The 16,490-nt window shown below is 44.5% G+C and overlaps 1 protein-coding gene across 1 annotated transcript in view; it reads right to left on the reverse strand.

Annotated features, from left to right (window-relative positions):
• Positions 1 to 16,490, reverse strand: part of LOC129810504 (ATP-binding cassette sub-family C member 3-like) — a 76,552-nt gene that overhangs the window by 34,401 nt on the left and 25,661 nt on the right. Inside the window, exons 2-12 of the mRNA XM_055899354.1 lie at positions 16,068 to 16,244; positions 14,464 to 14,589; positions 13,496 to 13,627; positions 10,880 to 11,005; positions 10,407 to 10,468; positions 9,999 to 10,130; positions 3,866 to 4,105; positions 2,891 to 3,068; positions 2,227 to 2,388; positions 1,742 to 1,923; positions 1,628 to 1,649 (exon numbers count right to left, since the gene is read on the reverse strand). Coding sequence (XP_055755329.1) covers positions 1,628 to 1,649; positions 1,742 to 1,923; positions 2,227 to 2,388; positions 2,891 to 3,068; positions 3,866 to 4,105; positions 9,999 to 10,130; positions 10,407 to 10,468; positions 10,880 to 11,005; positions 13,496 to 13,627; positions 14,464 to 14,589; positions 16,068 to 16,244 — 1,539 coding nt within the window. The remainder of the gene's footprint in view (positions 1 to 1,627; positions 1,650 to 1,741; positions 1,924 to 2,226; positions 2,389 to 2,890; positions 3,069 to 3,865; positions 4,106 to 9,998; positions 10,131 to 10,406; positions 10,469 to 10,879; positions 11,006 to 13,495; positions 13,628 to 14,463; positions 14,590 to 16,067; positions 16,245 to 16,490) is intronic.

The raw sequence follows: 16,490 nt of genomic DNA on the forward strand, positions 1-16,490 counted from the left end.
TATTCATATTCATATTATATTCATATTCATATTCATATTCATATTCATAGTTGATGTTTTTTCAGATTTCAAGGGAAAATACAGTATTTCACACTCATTAAAAGAGGCTTTGATAGTTTTTGTATTTATTATGTATCCCCATTAGTTCCTGCCAAGGCAGCAGCTACTCTTCCTGGGATCCAGCAACAAGGTAGTTATATACACAATTTAAAATATTACATTCCATAACACTTTTCACAACACATTTAGTGTCCCTCAGGCCACTACTCTACTACCACATATCTACAATACAAACTCCATGTGTAAGTGTGTAGAGTGCATGTCTTATCATGTGCCTGTGCCTGTGCCTGTGCCTGTGCGTGTGCGTGTGCGTGTGCGTGTCTCTTCCCAGTCCCAGCTGTTCCATAAGGTGTATTTTTATCTGTTTTTTATTAAAATCTAATTTTACTGCTTGCATCAGTTACTTGATGTGGAATAGAGTTCCATGTAGTCATGACTATGTAGTACTGTGTGCCTCCCATAGTCTGTTCTTGAGTTGGGGATTGTGAAGAGACCTTTGGTGGCATGTCTTGTGGGGTAAGCATGGGTGTCCGAGCTGTGGGCTAGTAGTTTAAACAGACACCTCGGTGCATTCAGCATGTCAACACTTCTTACAAAAACAAGTAGTGATGAAGTCAATCTCTCCTCCACTTTGAGCCATGAGAGGTTTACATGCATATTATTAATGTCAGCTCTCCCTGTACATTTCAGGGCCAGTCTTGCTGCCCTGTTCTGTAATTTTCCGCTTTGTGGCACCTGACCACATGACTGAACAGTAGTCCAGGTGTGATAAAACCAGGGCCTGTAGGACCTGCCTTGTTGACAGTGTTGTTAAGAAGGCAGAGCAACGCTTTATTATGGACAGACTTTTTCCCATCCTAGCTACTGTTGTATCAATATATTTAACCTCCTCAACTTGCTCAATTTCCACATTATTAATACAAGATTTAGTTGAGGTTTAGGGTTTTAGTGAATGATTTTTCCCAAATACAATGCTTAGTTTTTGAAATATTTAGGACTAACGTATTCCTTGACACCCATTCTGAAACTAACTGGAGCTCTCTGTTAAGGGTGGCAGTGATTTCACTCGCTATAGTAGCTGACGTATATAGTGTTGAGTCATCCGCATACATAGACACATTAGCTCAAAGCCTGTGGCATATCATTAATAAAAATTGAAAAAGTAAAGGGGCCTTGACAGCTGCCCTGGGGAATGCCTGATTCTACTTGGATTATGATGGAGAGGCTTCCATTAAAGAAAACCCTCTGTTGTTAGACAGGTAACTCTTTATCCACAATATAGCGGGGGGTGTAAAGCCATAAAACAAACGTTTTCCGGCAGCAGACTACAATTGTATCTGGTCAAACACCCCCCCCCCCCAAAAAAAAGTTTACTTAGCGTTGGTAACAGGCTGATTGGTCAGATCTTTGAGCCAGTAAAGTGGGCTTTACTATTCTTGGGAAGGAGAATTATTTTTTGCTTCTCTCCAGGCCTGAGGGCACATACTTTCGAGTAGGCTTAGACTGAAGATATGGTTGGTCAAAAGACAAAAAAGGCAGCGTTTGAAGCACAATAGTACAAACTCACAGCAGATCTATACAGGGCTTTGCTGTTGGACCATTAGCACTTTGTGGTAAAAAGTTGGGCACATGTTTCTACTTTGACCCTTAGATTAAACAGCCAACTTATTTTCTATGAGACTTTATCATCTTAACAATCATCATCACCACTACTTCAACGCCTTGTCCCCAACGATAAGCCCGCAGAGTAGCAGAGGGAGTTATGTATACCTGGTAGGCTCGTGTCCTCACAGCGATGGCAGCATTTAAAGGGATCAGGAGGATCATCACAGCAACACCAGCCAGCACTGACGGGCCCAGGTTCTACAACACAGAGACAAGGCATGACCAATCAACACAGAGACAAGGCATGACCAATCAACACAGAGACAAGGCATGACCAATCAACACAGAGACAAGGCATGACCAATCAACACAGAGACAAGGCATGACCAACCAACACAGAAACAAATCATGACCAATCAACACAGAGATGGTCCCTGGTAAAACAATACAGACAGACCAGGCATGACTAATCAACACAGATGTCATTAGATCAACTTCCTCTCCAGTGGTCTAGTTATTCTAAGGCGGACTAATAAACCCACCTCCATGGTAAGAACTCACCTGCCACAGGAAGTATAGTGCCAGTATGATCTGAAGTGGGGCGGACCACAGCATGTTGAGAAAGGTGGTGAGATCCATGAAGCGCTGAGCGTCCACAGACATCAGGTTGACTATCTCTCCCACTGTAGATGTACGCTTGGCCGCGTTCGTGATGATCAGAGACTAGGGGGAGAGAACAGAAGAGAAAGAGAGAGATTCAGTACTTTCGCCACTGTAGTGAATGTGTGTGTGTTTGCGTGAATACATGCATATGGGTATGTGCGTGCATGCTTCTGTGTGTGTGTGTGTGTGTGTGTGTGTGTGTGTGCACGCTTCTGTGTGTGTGTGTGCATGCTTCTGTTTGTGTGTGCATGCTTCTGTTTGTGTGTGCATGCTTCTGTTTGTGTGTGCATGCTTCTGTGTGTGTGTGCATGCTTCTGTGTGTGTGTGTGTGTATGCTTCTATATGTGTGTGTGTGTGTGTGTGTGTATGCTTCTATGTCTGTGTGTGTGTGTGTGTGTGTATGCTTCTATGTGTGTGTGCATGCTTCTGTGTGTGTGTGTGTGTGTGTGTGTGTGTGTGTGTGTGTGTGTGTGTGTGTGTGTGTGTGTGTGTGTGTGTGTGTGTGTGTGTGTGTGTGTGTGTGTATGCTTCTGTGTGTGTGAGAGATTCTGCCTGTGTGTACCTTCCTGTAGATAGCTCCTATGATGGAGGTGCGGAGCCTCATCCCAGTGACGAAGCAGTACTGGAAGTGTTGGTGCAGGATGAGTGTCTGGAGGAAGGCTGTGAAGAACATGAGGAATGCCAGGGCATAACCCCACCAGGTGGGAGCGTCCTTCTGCTTCGTGAACGAGATCAATAAACTAGTGAGAGAGAGTGTGAGAGAGAGAGAGCGAGAAAGCGAGATCAAATGGAAATAAATTGAAATGTATTATTACTAAGAAAATGTTTTGCAGCATAACATACTGAATACATACAAATGATATGTGATCTGTAAGTACAATGAGCAAAGGGCAAGCCCTAGAATGAAGGACATAAAACAAGCAAAGGGAGGTGAAGTTTTTCCATTATGAGCTAACCACCATGATACCCATGTGGTTTACAGAAAGATATGATCTACCTAACAATCTATCACTGTCTCTTCTCTCCAGGAAATACATCATTAATAAACCCCTCTTTACGACACAGAGTGGGTTTATGCTTTCACAGAAAAGCGGCCATCATTCAAATACACACCCAGTCACGATAGCCTACACCGGGAAGACATTTACACGTTGGCTTTGCATCACATACAAATAAGACCATAAGAACGAAGAACGAACACCATGCAAAACTTACATTTGAGAGAAAATGAGAGACCATGATAGATTGTTAGGTAGATAATTTCCTTCCATAAACCACATAGGTAAATACTGTCCAGGTACTTGGAAACACTGTGGGAGTGAGAGGAACAATATTGTCCTGTCACCATGTAAAGCTACAAGGAAACAAATGCTCCTACAATGGGTCTGACAGAGGAACTACAGCAGTTATATTGAAATTTCACACAGATCTCTATCTTTCCTCAGAACTTCAAACTGTATTCAGGCCACGTTCAACGTGTTCATCTTGACATATAGGCTTCATAAGGGGTTATAATGCTTCGTGGTGCTCTACTTACCTGAGGAGCTGTGGGTTGACGAAGGTGATGAGGTCCTGTAGGAGTTTAAAGGCAGATCCGATGAGGAAGTAGGGTCCAAAAGCCTTGATGAGGGAGCGGAGGAAGGAGGGCTTCTTGGGGGTTTTCTTTTTGGACAGCAACACCTCCACCTCCTCAGGACTGTTCTCCTCCCCTACGTGGTTGGACTCTCCCGCTGGCAGAGGCTTGGAGTACAGAGCCTGGGTGGACCGGTCCTGAGCACTGTGGAGAAAATGTGGGGAAATGAGTTTCCAGTAGAAGAAGCATTCATCAAAGTCAACTTTTTCCTTGAAGTTAGCAGATATATTGTATATGTTTGTGTGATTTTCTCCCAGAGATCTGAATGTGGAGGGGTTAGATTTCAACAGGGGATTCATCAATGAAACATAACCCTCATTCACACCCCCAATTACAGGCTTAGGCCTCTCCTTCATATAACTTTACTGAAGGTAAACCAGACAGCACTTGGCAAGGAAACTGAAAAGAAAAAAAGAAAGAAAGAAAGGAGGAAGGGGAGAAAGGGAAAGAAGGAAGGAAAGGAGGGTGGGAAGGGAGAAGGGAAAGGCTTACTGCAGTATACTGTAAATTATGATGCATTGTGGGAAAATGTGGGTGGGGAAATAATTGCAGTATCTTCAATGGTACTGAATTTCACCCCTCAATCTTTGGAGCACTAAAAACCTTTTGACCACAGATGGGTTGACCACAGCTACTGAAACCACCGCAACCCTAAACAAAGAGTGGCAGTCAGTTTTAGAATGGGTGGCTGTGAAGAGAGTAGTAGAGGAAGATGTGTCCAGTGCGAGGGATCCTAAGAGGATCCCTGTGAGTATGCCTAGGCCAATAGAGAGTGGAGTGGCTTCCTTTCCTCTTTACCATAGCCACTGCCCAAGCCTGAAGCAGGGTTGTTTCTATAGGTCTGGTCTCTATAGGTCTGGTCTCTATAGGTCTGGTCTCTATAGGTCTGGTCTCTATAGGTGTAGTGGCTTCCTTTCCTTTTTACCATGGCCACTGCCCAAGCCTGAAGCGGGGTTGTTTCTATAGGTCTGGTCTCTATAGGTCTGGTCTCTATAGGTCTGGTCTCTATAGGTCTGGTCTCTATAGGTGTAGTGGCTTCCTTTCCTTTTTACCATGGCCACTGCCCAAGCCTGAAGCGGGGTTGTTTCGGACGCATACAGTCCACACTCAACGTTTCCAAACAGCCAAAACATTCAATGAGATCCAGGGATATGGTGCAACAAAAATGTTTATTCTTCTTATATCTAACAAAAAAAAGTATTATCCAATCAACTTAAAGCAGAGATTACTTGATATGGAAAATACAAAATATGACCTGTCTGTATGTATGTCTGTATGGTCAAAAAACTATACCGCTCCCGCGTCTGGCAAGGACCCCCCCCCCCCCCCCCCCCGAAGGCCCAACTTCCTGCCTTTATACTAACACACTTAACACAGTACAATGAATGGGCAAGAGGGGGGGGACAAAAACTGAGTTAAACTAACAACAAATGAATATATCTCAATCAAGTAAATATAAATCATAAAGGTACGTACCTAATATTTCATCATATACATTCATATTTAATATATTTACACAAATGTACAGGGAGCTCAGTATGTTCAGTCTTTTATACAAATATGTCCAAATCGGCTCTAACAGAGAGTGATAGGAATAACATGCGTTTCAGTAAGGCTGGTTTCTTAGCATTCATAGCCATGGTTGTCAACTGTACTGCAGAAATGTAACGTAAAACACACAAGATAGAGAACAAGTACTTGGGTGTACAACATTTACCTCAGAAGAGTTACAAGGTCTGTTGAACAATAGTATCCCGTCCTCCCAGGCTGCCGGCCCGGTGCAGGATCAGATAGGGCCAAGTAGTGGAATATTGGTGTAGGGTTAGTTGGTATAGAGGTTTTAATGTGTGTAGGGTTAGTTGGTATAGAGGTTTTAATGTGTGTAGGGTTAGTTGGTATAGAGGTTTTAATGTGTGTAGGGTTAGTTGGTATAGAGGTTTTAATGTGTGTAGGGTTAGTTGGTATAGAGGTTTTAATGGGTGTAGGGTTAGTTGGTATAGCGGTTTTAATGGGTGTAGGGTTAGTTGGTATAGCGGTTTTAATGGGTGTAGGGTTAGTTGGTATAGCGGTTTTAATGGGTGTAGGGTTAGTTGGTATAGCGGTTTTAATGGGTGTAGGGTTAGTTGGTATAGCGGTTTTAATGTGTGTAGGGTTAGTTGGTATAGAGGTTTTAATGTGTGTAGGGTTAGTTGGTATAGAGGTTTTAATGTGTGTAGGGTTAGTTGGTATAGAGGTTTTAATGTGTGTAGGGTTAGTTGGTATTGCGGTTTTAATGTGTGTAGGGTTAGTTGGTATAGCGGTTTTAATGTGTGTAGGGTTAGTTGGTATAGAGGTTTTAATGGGTGTTTAATTTTAGTCTCATACCTTGTTTGGGGAGTCTCCCACATGGCTTTTGGCGAACACCAAACGTGTTTGCTTATTTTTTTCATTAAGCAATGGCTTTTTCTGGGCCACTCTTCTGTAAAGCCCAGCCCTGTGGAGTGTACGGCTTAAAGTGGTCCTATGGACAGATATACCAATCTCCGCTGTGGAGCTTTGCAGCTCCTTCAGGGTTATCTTTGGTCTCTTTGTTGCCTCTGATTAATGCCCTCCTTGCCTGGTCTGTGAGTTTTGGTGGGCAACCCTCTCTTGGCAGGTTTGTTGTGGTGCCATATTCTTTCCATTTTTCAATAATGGATTTAAAATGGTTCTTCGTGGGATATTCAAAGTTTCAGATATTTTTGGTGTTGCAGTGGTGGTGTTGCAGACTAACTCTGGTTGACGAATTTTGGTATTTCCTGCTTCTGTTTCCAGGACACGTCCAAACATGATTTCTGGAAAAAGTTACAAGAATTTTGCAACCCTACCTGCAAGTCACATTGTGCTGCCTTGCAAAGTGGCGTGTAACTCATATTGGAAAACAGACAGAATTAGGATATACAACAATTGGAATTTTTATTCACCTGTAACTTGCATTCAGAATGTCATTCCAAATGACTGCCAGAGTAAGGAACACCGTGAGGAGACTAACTAACGAATCTAAACTGGAACAAACATTTCAGTAAGAGGTGCAAAAAAAAATCTAACTGATTGGATTCATTTAGAAAAATGTGTGTTATTTATCTTCGTGTAGCTTTAGACTAATCAAATGTACATGCAAACATAGATATTGAAACAAAAAATTAAATATCTAACTACAATAGAGCATGCTGGGAAATATGATAATGATGAGCGTGGTTTTGGTTCAAAGTGATGTGTATGAGTTTCAGGCCCCTGTATTAGGGTAAAACTAGGCCATCAGAATAAGGCCTTATAAAATATGTATGATATTTTGTAAAAAAATATATATATATAACATTCGCTTCGAATCTCACCTTGGTGAAATCCATAGGTCCAAAAATGGAGGAATGCAACAACCATGTCACATTGAGAATGTTCAGAAAATTTGGTCATAGAATCAATGACCGAAAAATACCTATTTTCAAAATCCGGAAAATACGTATTTCAACGTCCGGAAAATACGTATTTTCACCTTTTCGTTTAGCACCTAAAATGGACGTGATATCAATGTCTGGAAAATACTAATAAAAGACGTCTTTTCAACGTAATTTTGCAAACTGGGTGATTTCCCGCTCCAATTATGTTTTCCAACCAAGACCAGAGACAAAGGTGCTGGACACTGCAGTGGTTTCTATCCTAACAAAGGTGCTGCACACTGCAGTGGTTTCTATCCTAACAAAGGTGCTGGACACTGCAGTGGTTTCTATCCTAACAAAGGTGCTGGACACTGCAGTGGTTTCTATCCTAACAAAGGTGCTGCACACTGCAGTGGTTTCTATCCTAACAAAGGTGCTGGACACTGCAGTGGTTTCTATCCTAACAAAGGTGCTGGACACTGCAGTGGTTTCTATCCTAACAAAGGTGCTGCACACTGCAGTGGTTTCTATCCTAACAAAGGTGCTGCACACTGCAGTGGTTTCGATCCTAACAAAGGTGCTGGACACTGCAGTGGTTTCTATCCTAACAAAGGTGCTGGACACTGCAGTGGTTTCTATCCTAACAAAGGTGTTGGACACTGCAGTGGTTTCTATCCTAACAAAGGTGCTGGACACTGCAGTGGTTTCTATCCTAACAAAGGTGCTGGACACTGCAGTGGTTTCTATCCTAACAAAGGTGCTGGACACTGCAGTGGTTTCTATCCTAACAAAGGTGCTGGACACTGCAGTGGTTTCTATCCTAACAAAGGTGCTGGACACTGCAGTGGTTTCTATCCTAACAAAGGTGCTGGACACTGCAGTGGTTTCTATCCTAACAAAGGTGCTGGACACTGCAGTGGTTTCTATCCTAACAAAGGTGCTGGACACTGCAGTGGTTTCTATCACGCTCGCACACGTACACTCCAGTACTCAGAGCTCATAAAGACAACTCATCATCTCTCAACTGTTCTGGGAAAGAGTTGAAAGGGGAAACTACTGTTGACTTAGGCTGTGTAACCTTAAACATGAGCATGAGAAACCATTCTCTACACATTCATACTACTGGGTCAATATTGTTGTAAAAAGGAAAATAAGATAAGAAGGGACGTGATTTTTAAACAGTAAAAAATTAATAATTAAAAAATGTTATTGAAATTTGCAGGTTTCTCTTTTCTTTGTACCTAGAAGTAGTGAAATCATTGGAAGCCTTTGAGATAAGAGTCTCCTAATAGAACGTGTTCCAGGAAAGACTAAGGAAATTGAGCAACGGTATACACAATGTTCATGTGGATGTTAATCTCTCTCTCCCTGTGAGCCTTGGCCTGTTCCACATTCCTGTCTCCCTCCCTCTGTTCCTCCCTACATCCCTTGCCTCCCTCTCTCTCCCCCCCGCTCTCCCTCCAAGCCTTGGCCTGTCCCCCCCCCCCTTTCTCCCTCCCTCCATCTAAATGAGGAAAGATGGCGGCGATAGAGATGGCAGCTTCGCTTCTAGTCCTTAAGAAACTGTGCAGTATTTTGTTTTTTTAAGTATTATTTCTTACATTATTAGCCTAGAAAACCTTAAGTGTTATTACATACAGCTGGGAAGAACTATTGAATACAGTGAGCGAGTTTATAAGGAAGTGTATAGGAGATATTGTACCCACAGTGACTATTAAAACTTTCCCTAACCAGAAACCGTGGATTGATGGCAGAATTCACGCAAAACTGAAAGCCCATCCCACCGCATTTAATCATGGCAAGGCGACTGGAAACATGACCGAATACAAAACAGTGTAGTTATTCCCTCTGTAAGGCAATCAAACAAGCAAAGCGTCAGTATAGAGACAAAGTGGAGTCGCAATGTATCACCGTCTGGTACGGCAACTGCACTGCCCACAACCGCAGGACTCTCCAGAGGGTAGTGAGATCTGCACAACACATCACTGGGGGCAAACTACCTGCCCTCCACTACACCACCCGATGTCACAGGAAGGCCAAAAAGATCATCAAGGACAACAACCACCCAAGCCGCTGCCTGTTCACACCACTACCATCCAGAAGGCGAGGTCAGTACAGGTGCATCAATGCTGGGACAGAGAGATAGAAGCTGTTTTTCAATCTCAAGGCCATCAGATTGTTAAACAGCCACCACTAGCACAGAGAGGTGGCTGCCTACCTACAGACTTGGTATCATTGGCCACTTTATTAAATGGAACACTATTCACTTTAATAATGCCACTTTAAGAATGTTTACATATCTTGCATTACTCATTTCATATGTATATACTGTATACTGTATCCTCCACTATCTATTATTTACTATCTATTGCATCTTAGCCGCTCTGTCACTGCTCATCCATATATTTTATACTTCTATGTTCTCATCCCATTCCTATAGTAGATTGTGTGTATTAGGTTTTGTTGTGGAATTGTTAGATATTACCTGTTAGATATTGCTGCTCTGTTGGATCTAGAAGCATAAGCATTTCGCTAAACTCACAATAACATCTGCTAACCATGTGACCAATAAGATTTGTCTCTCTCCCTCCCTCCCTGTAAGCCTGGGCCTGCTCCACCTCCCCCTCTCCCTCCTTCCCTACCTGTGAGCCTTTTTCTGCTCCAGGTCCCACTCTCTCAGCAGCTTGGGGACGACCTCCTCTGAGCTGTCCCTCTTGTTCAGTGACCACAGGTCTTTGGCTTCCAGAGGGTTCTTATAGCCCTTGATGGCCATGCTGGGTCAGAGAGGGACACAACGTATTAGTGAAACTTTGTATAGAGAGAGTTCCTGGAAAATACTTTATCAGTATCCAGGAAACCATTGCACAGAGAGAAGACTGCTGTTTGCAGTTCCATTCATTATTGATCAAATATACCGATTAATTGTCGGGATAACATACGTGAATATGAAGTAGCTACAAGCCATACAAATATATAGGACAGACACAATGATGATGAACGGGACATAGTTGTTATGTGTGTGTGTGTGTGTATGGGGGAAATGGTTTTACCTAGTGAACCACCAGAAGGTCATTGTGGAGAGGAAGCCAGCGGTGGATTGTGGACAAGGATTCTGAGGAGAAAATAACAGAGTATGAAGATAGTAAAAAAAACTAAAAAACTCATACATTGTGGCCTGTCCTTGCGGGGACAAGAAGTCCTCACAAGAATAGTAAAACAAGAAAATATTCAGACGAGTGAGGACATTTCGCCAGACCCCACAAAGAAAAAGGCTATTTTAGGCTCAAGGGTTAGGGTTACAATTAGAGTTGCGGGTTAGGTTACAGGTTAGGAGTTAAGGTTAGGGATTTGGGGTTAAGGTTAAGAAAAAATTGATTTTGAATGGGAATCAATTGTTTGGTGCCCACAAGGATAGGAAAACAAATGTGTGTGTGTGTGTGTGTGTGTGTGTGTGTGTGTGTGTGTGTGTGTGTGTGTGTGTGTGTGTGTGTGTGTGTGTGTGTGTGTGTGTGTGTTGACTCACGGGGTCTGTGTCGACGTTGGAGAAAAGGGGGGGTTTCTCGTTAAAGCAACAGAGGATCAGCTGTGATACAACCAGACTGAAGTAGAGATAGAAGGTGATGAAACGCAGCTTGTCTGGAATCTCACTCTGAAACACAAGACAGGAGAAATACTTGATTGACCCGTTGGAGGACATTTTGTCATGAAGGCAATTTCTTAAAAGGAGTTTGACGGACACTAAAGCTGGGTGAACACTACATGATCGTGGCCCTGATTTGTCTGTCTGTCCCTGATTTGTCTGTCTGTCCCAGACAGGTTTTGGAGATCTGAGACACACTCCCCCATGCCGTTGCCTACTCGGGGCGGGCGGCCGTCACCGACGCTCGTTTAACGTGAGCGGGTCAGAGACACAATCTGAGGGCTACCGATCCAGTCACGGAGCAGTCCCAGACGTCCTGATATTTTCAAACCCGTTTAATTTTAAATCGGCACAAAATCTGCAATTCCCTTGTAGTGTGAGATGTGCAACGACAAGTTTTGAGAATGGTGATCAGCAATAGCCAATGAGAGCTCTGAAATTCACAAGCTACAGTATGTTATTCAATTCAGAACATCGGACAACAGACCTATTATTTCTCAACTCTCTCCGTTTCTCTCCCTCGCACTTCCTCCCCTTTGCTCTCTCCACATAGACTCATCCCTGCCTAACCCCCAAAACAACGTCCCTGCCTAACCCCCAAAACAACGTCCCTGCCTAACCCCCAAAACAACGTCCCTGTGTAACCCCCAAAACAACGCCCCTGCGTAACCCCCAAAACAACGTCCCTGTGTAACCCCTAAAACAACGTCCTTGCCTAACCCCCAAAACAACGTCCCTGTGTAACCCCTAAAACAACGTCCCTGTGTAACCCCCACAACAACGTCCCTGCCTAACCCCCAAAACAACGTCCCTGCCTAACCCCCAAAACAACGTCCCTGTGTAACCCCCAAAACAACGTCCCTGTGTAACCCCCACAACAACGTCCCTGTGTAACCCCCACAACAACGTCCCTGCCTAACCCCCAAAACAACGTCCTTGCCTAACCCCCAAAACAACGTCCCTGTGTAACCCCTAAAACAACGTCCCTGTGTAACCCCTAAAACAACGTCCCTGTGTAACCCCCACAACAACGTCCCTGCCTAACAACCAAAACAACGTCCCTGCCTAACCCCCAAAACAACGTCCTTGCCTAACCCCCAAAACAACGTCCCTGCCTAACCCCCAAAACAACGTCCCTGTGTAACCCCTAAAACAACGTCCCTGTGTAACCCCTAAAACAACGTCCCTGTGTAACCCCCACAACAACGTCCCTGCCTAACCCCCAAAACAACGTCCCTGCCTAACCCCCAAAACAACGTCCCTGTGTAACCCCCAAAACAACGTCCTTGCCTAACCCCCAAAACAACGTCCCTGTGTAACCCCCAAAACAACGTCCCTGTGTAACCCCCAAAACAACGTCCCTGTGTAACCCCCAAAACAACGTCCCTGTGTAACCCCCAAAACAACATCCCTGTGTAACCCCCAAAACAACGTCCCTGCCTAACCCCCAAAACAACGTCCCTGTGTAACCCCTAAAACAACGTCCCTGCGTAACCCCTAAAACAACGTCCCTGCCTAACCCCCAAAACAACGTCCCTGTGTAACCCCCAAAACAACGTCCTTGCCTAACCCCCAAAACAACGTCCTTGCCTAACCCCCAAAACAACGTCCCTGTGTAACCCCTAAAACAACGTCCCTGTGTAACCCCCACAACAACGTCCCTGCCTAACCCCCAAAACAACGTCCCTGCCTAACCCCCAAAACAACGTCCCTGTGTAACCCCCAAAACAACGTCCTTGCCTAACCCCCAAAACAACGTCCCTGTGTAACCCCTAAAACAACGTCCCTGTGTAACCCCCACAACAACGTCCCTGTGTAACCCCTAAAACAACGTCCCTGTGTAACCCCCAAAACAAAGTCCCTGTGTAACCCCCACAACAAAGTCCCTGCGTAACCCCTAAAACAAAGTCCCTGCCTAACCCCCAAAACAAAGTCCCTGCCTAACCCCCAAAACAACGTCCCTGCCTAACCCCCAAAACAACGTCCCTGTGTAACCCCCAAAACAACGTCCCTGTGTAACCCCCAAAACAACGTCCCTGTGTAACCCCCAAAACAACGTCCCTGTGTAACCCCCAAAACAACGTCCCTGTGTAACCCCCAAAACAACATCCCTGTGTAACCCCCAAAACAACGTCCCTGCCTAACCCCCAAAACAACGTCCCTGTGTAACCCCCAAAACAACGTCCCTGTGTAACCCCCACAACAACGTCCCTGCCTAACCCCCAAAACAACGTCCCTGCCTAACCCCCAAAACAACGTCCCTGTGTAACCCCCAAAACAACGTCCCTGTGTAACCCCCAAAACAACATCCCTGTGTAACCCCCAAAACAACGTCCCTGTGTAACCCCCAAAACAACGTCCTTGCCTAAACAACCGTAAGTTCTTTAGCTAGGAAAGGCGGGAGGAAAACACCCTTTGAGAAAGGCAAGGGATGAAGGAGAGAGCTGGAGGCAGATAGAGACATCAGAACGTACAAGTTAGGGGAAACCTTGATCTCACCTTGGCCTGTAGGATCTTGGAGCGGAAAGGTACGATGGCACATAGCACCGACAGGAACCAGAATATAAAGAGAATCCCTGAAGACTGGACTCCTCTCAACCTCTCAAACTGGATCAGAAACGTAGCTAGCAACTGAGGGAGAGAGGAGAGGGAGGGGTGGAGTTAACACGATTTAGATAAGCACAGAAACACAAAGGGCATGGCAGGATCATCTCTGCTCAGCTCTCTCTCCTTCATGCATAGGGTATATATATATATAAATAAATAAATATATAAGAGAGAGGAGAGAGGGAGAGAAAACCCATTGTGAACCAACACAGCAACTGCTCCACAATGATGCCTGTAAATAACAACACGCTCAACAGACGTACTTTCTATAGTGTAGCATGCTGTTAAGGCTACTGGTATACAATGACAATTTAATCATCTACCAACATAACGATACATACATGATGGATTGACTCTATGACAAGTTATGTATTCATAAGAGAATGTAAATCAGGGGGAAAAACACACTACCCTCCCCCTGTGCCCAATAGAAACACACAACCCTTCCCCTGTGCCCAATAGAAACACACAATCCTCCCCCTGTGCCCAATAGAAACACACTACCCCCCCCCCCCCCTGTGCCCAATAGAAACACACAACCCTCCCCCTGTGCCCAATAGAAACACACAACCCTCCCCCTGTGCCCAATAGAAACACACAACCCTCCCCCTGTGCCCAATAGAAACACACAACCCTCCCCCTGTGCCCAATAGAAACACACTACCCTCCCCCTGTGCCAAATACATTTTTATTTATTTTTTACACAAAAAACGAAGACAACCCTCCCCTATTTTGGACCACCCCAGTAAATGTTGAATTGTCGCTAAGCAACAAGAACCCAAAAATAAAGGTATTTTTCCAGGAAGTGAGTTGAATGCTGTACTGTATGTTTACAACGCCACGTCCTGTTGGTTGCGTACCATGGTAATGCCGACCACCAGCGGGGTAACGAAGTAGATGGGCGGATGTGTGTACCCCTGGTGCAACTCATTGAAGGTGGCGAAAAGATCTGTCCAACACACGATCCACAACACCAACGCAATTACCTAGAGGAGGAGAGGGAGATAGAGAGACCAAAAACTGAGCAGGAGTCCTTTGTTCAAAACACATCTCAAGTGTCTGGACAAGCTTGTATGTATGTCTGCTCCATTTCCTAGTACTGGTCATTAGCCTGTCTGATAAACATTTCCACTATTGCCTTTTCGTGGATTAACTAACTAATCTAATATGGGCACGACACAGGAAATTAAATCTCAGGCATAAAACAGGATTGCATCGAGAAAGACAGAGAGATGGAGACAGAGAGAACCATGCATGTCTGCTCCGTTTCCCAGTACTGGTCATTAGCCTGTCTCATAAACATTCCCACTATTCCCTTATCGTGGATTAATTAAAGCCTCTTAAGGATCTGACCTTTTTTTTTTTTTTTTTCCCCCCTCGCCTAAAATGACATACCCAAATCAAACTGGCTGTAGCTCAGGCCCTGAAGCAAGGACATGCATATTCTTAATACCATTTGAAAAGGAAACACTTTGACGTTTGTGGAAATGTGAAATGAATGTAGGAGAATAACACATTAGATCATCTTTGAAATGCAAGAGAAAGGCCATAATGTACCATTCCATGTTAGGCGCAATTTATATTTTGGCCAGTGTATGTGCAATGTTTCAGATTGATTCAATGAACCATTGCATTTCTGTTCAAAATGTTGTATCAAGTCTACCCAAATGTGCCTAATTGGTTTATTAATACATTATAAAAGTTCATAAATGTGTACTCTCCTCAAACAAAAGCATGGTTTTCTTTCACTGTAAAGCTACTGTAAAATTGGACAGTGCAGTTAGATTAACAAGAATTTAAACTTTCTGCCCATATCACATATGTCCATGTCCTGGGAAAGAGAGAGAAAGACAGAGAAACAGAGAGAGCGAGAGCGACACAGAGAGACAGAGACACAGAGAGACAGAGAGCGACACAGAGAGACAGAGACACAGAGAGAGCGAGAGCGACAGAGACACAGAGAGACAGAGAGCGAGCGACAGACACAGAGAGACAGGGACACAGAGAGACAGGGACACAGAGAGACAGGGACACAGAGACAGGGAGACAGAGAGCGAGCGACAGAGACACAGAGACACAGAGAGACAGAGAGACACAGAGAGACAGAGACACAGAGAGACAGAGAGACAGGGACACAGAGAGACAGAGACACAGAGAGACAGAGACACAGAGAGACAGAGACACAGAGAGACAGAGACACAGAGAGACAGAGACAGACAGAGAGACAGAGACAGACAGAGACAGACAGAGACAGACAGACAGAGACAGAGAGACAGAGAGACAGAGACAGACAGAGAGACAGAGAGACAGAGAGACAGAGAGACAGAGAGACAGAGAGACAGAGAGACAGAGACAGACAGAGACAGACAGAGACAGACAGAGAGACAGAGACAGACAGAGAGACAGAGACAGACAGAGAGACAGAGACAGAGAGAGCAGCCCAGTGTGTGGTATGGTCCCTCACCGTTTTGACTCTGTTGAGGACGGACATCATGATGTAACCCATTTTGTTCCTCTGGAGGTAGAAGAGGTAGGGGGGGCAAGCCAGCCACAGTAACACACACGGCAGCCATGACAGCACTGACAGCTGGAAACACTCCGGCAGGTCTGGGCTGTCTGTGTGGAGCGTCTGATTGGCTACCTGGAATCAAATAAGATGGCGACCAATGGGATGAGACCAATACCCTGTTAATGTCAAATCAAACAAATATCCAGCCGGGCCAATCAGAATTACCCTTTAGTCAGAACCTATGAGGACAATCTGAGTGACCCTTTAGTCAGAACCTATGAGGACAATCTGAGTGACCCTTTAGTCAGAACCTATGAGGACAATCTGAGTGACCCTTTAGTCAGAACCTATGAGGACAATCTGAGTGACCCTTTAGTC

This window comes from Salvelinus fontinalis, chromosome 1, assembly GCF_029448725.1.
Source record: "Salvelinus fontinalis isolate EN_2023a chromosome 1, ASM2944872v1, whole genome shotgun sequence".
Classification (NCBI taxonomy): Eukaryota; Metazoa; Chordata; class Actinopteri; order Salmoniformes; family Salmonidae; genus Salvelinus; species Salvelinus fontinalis.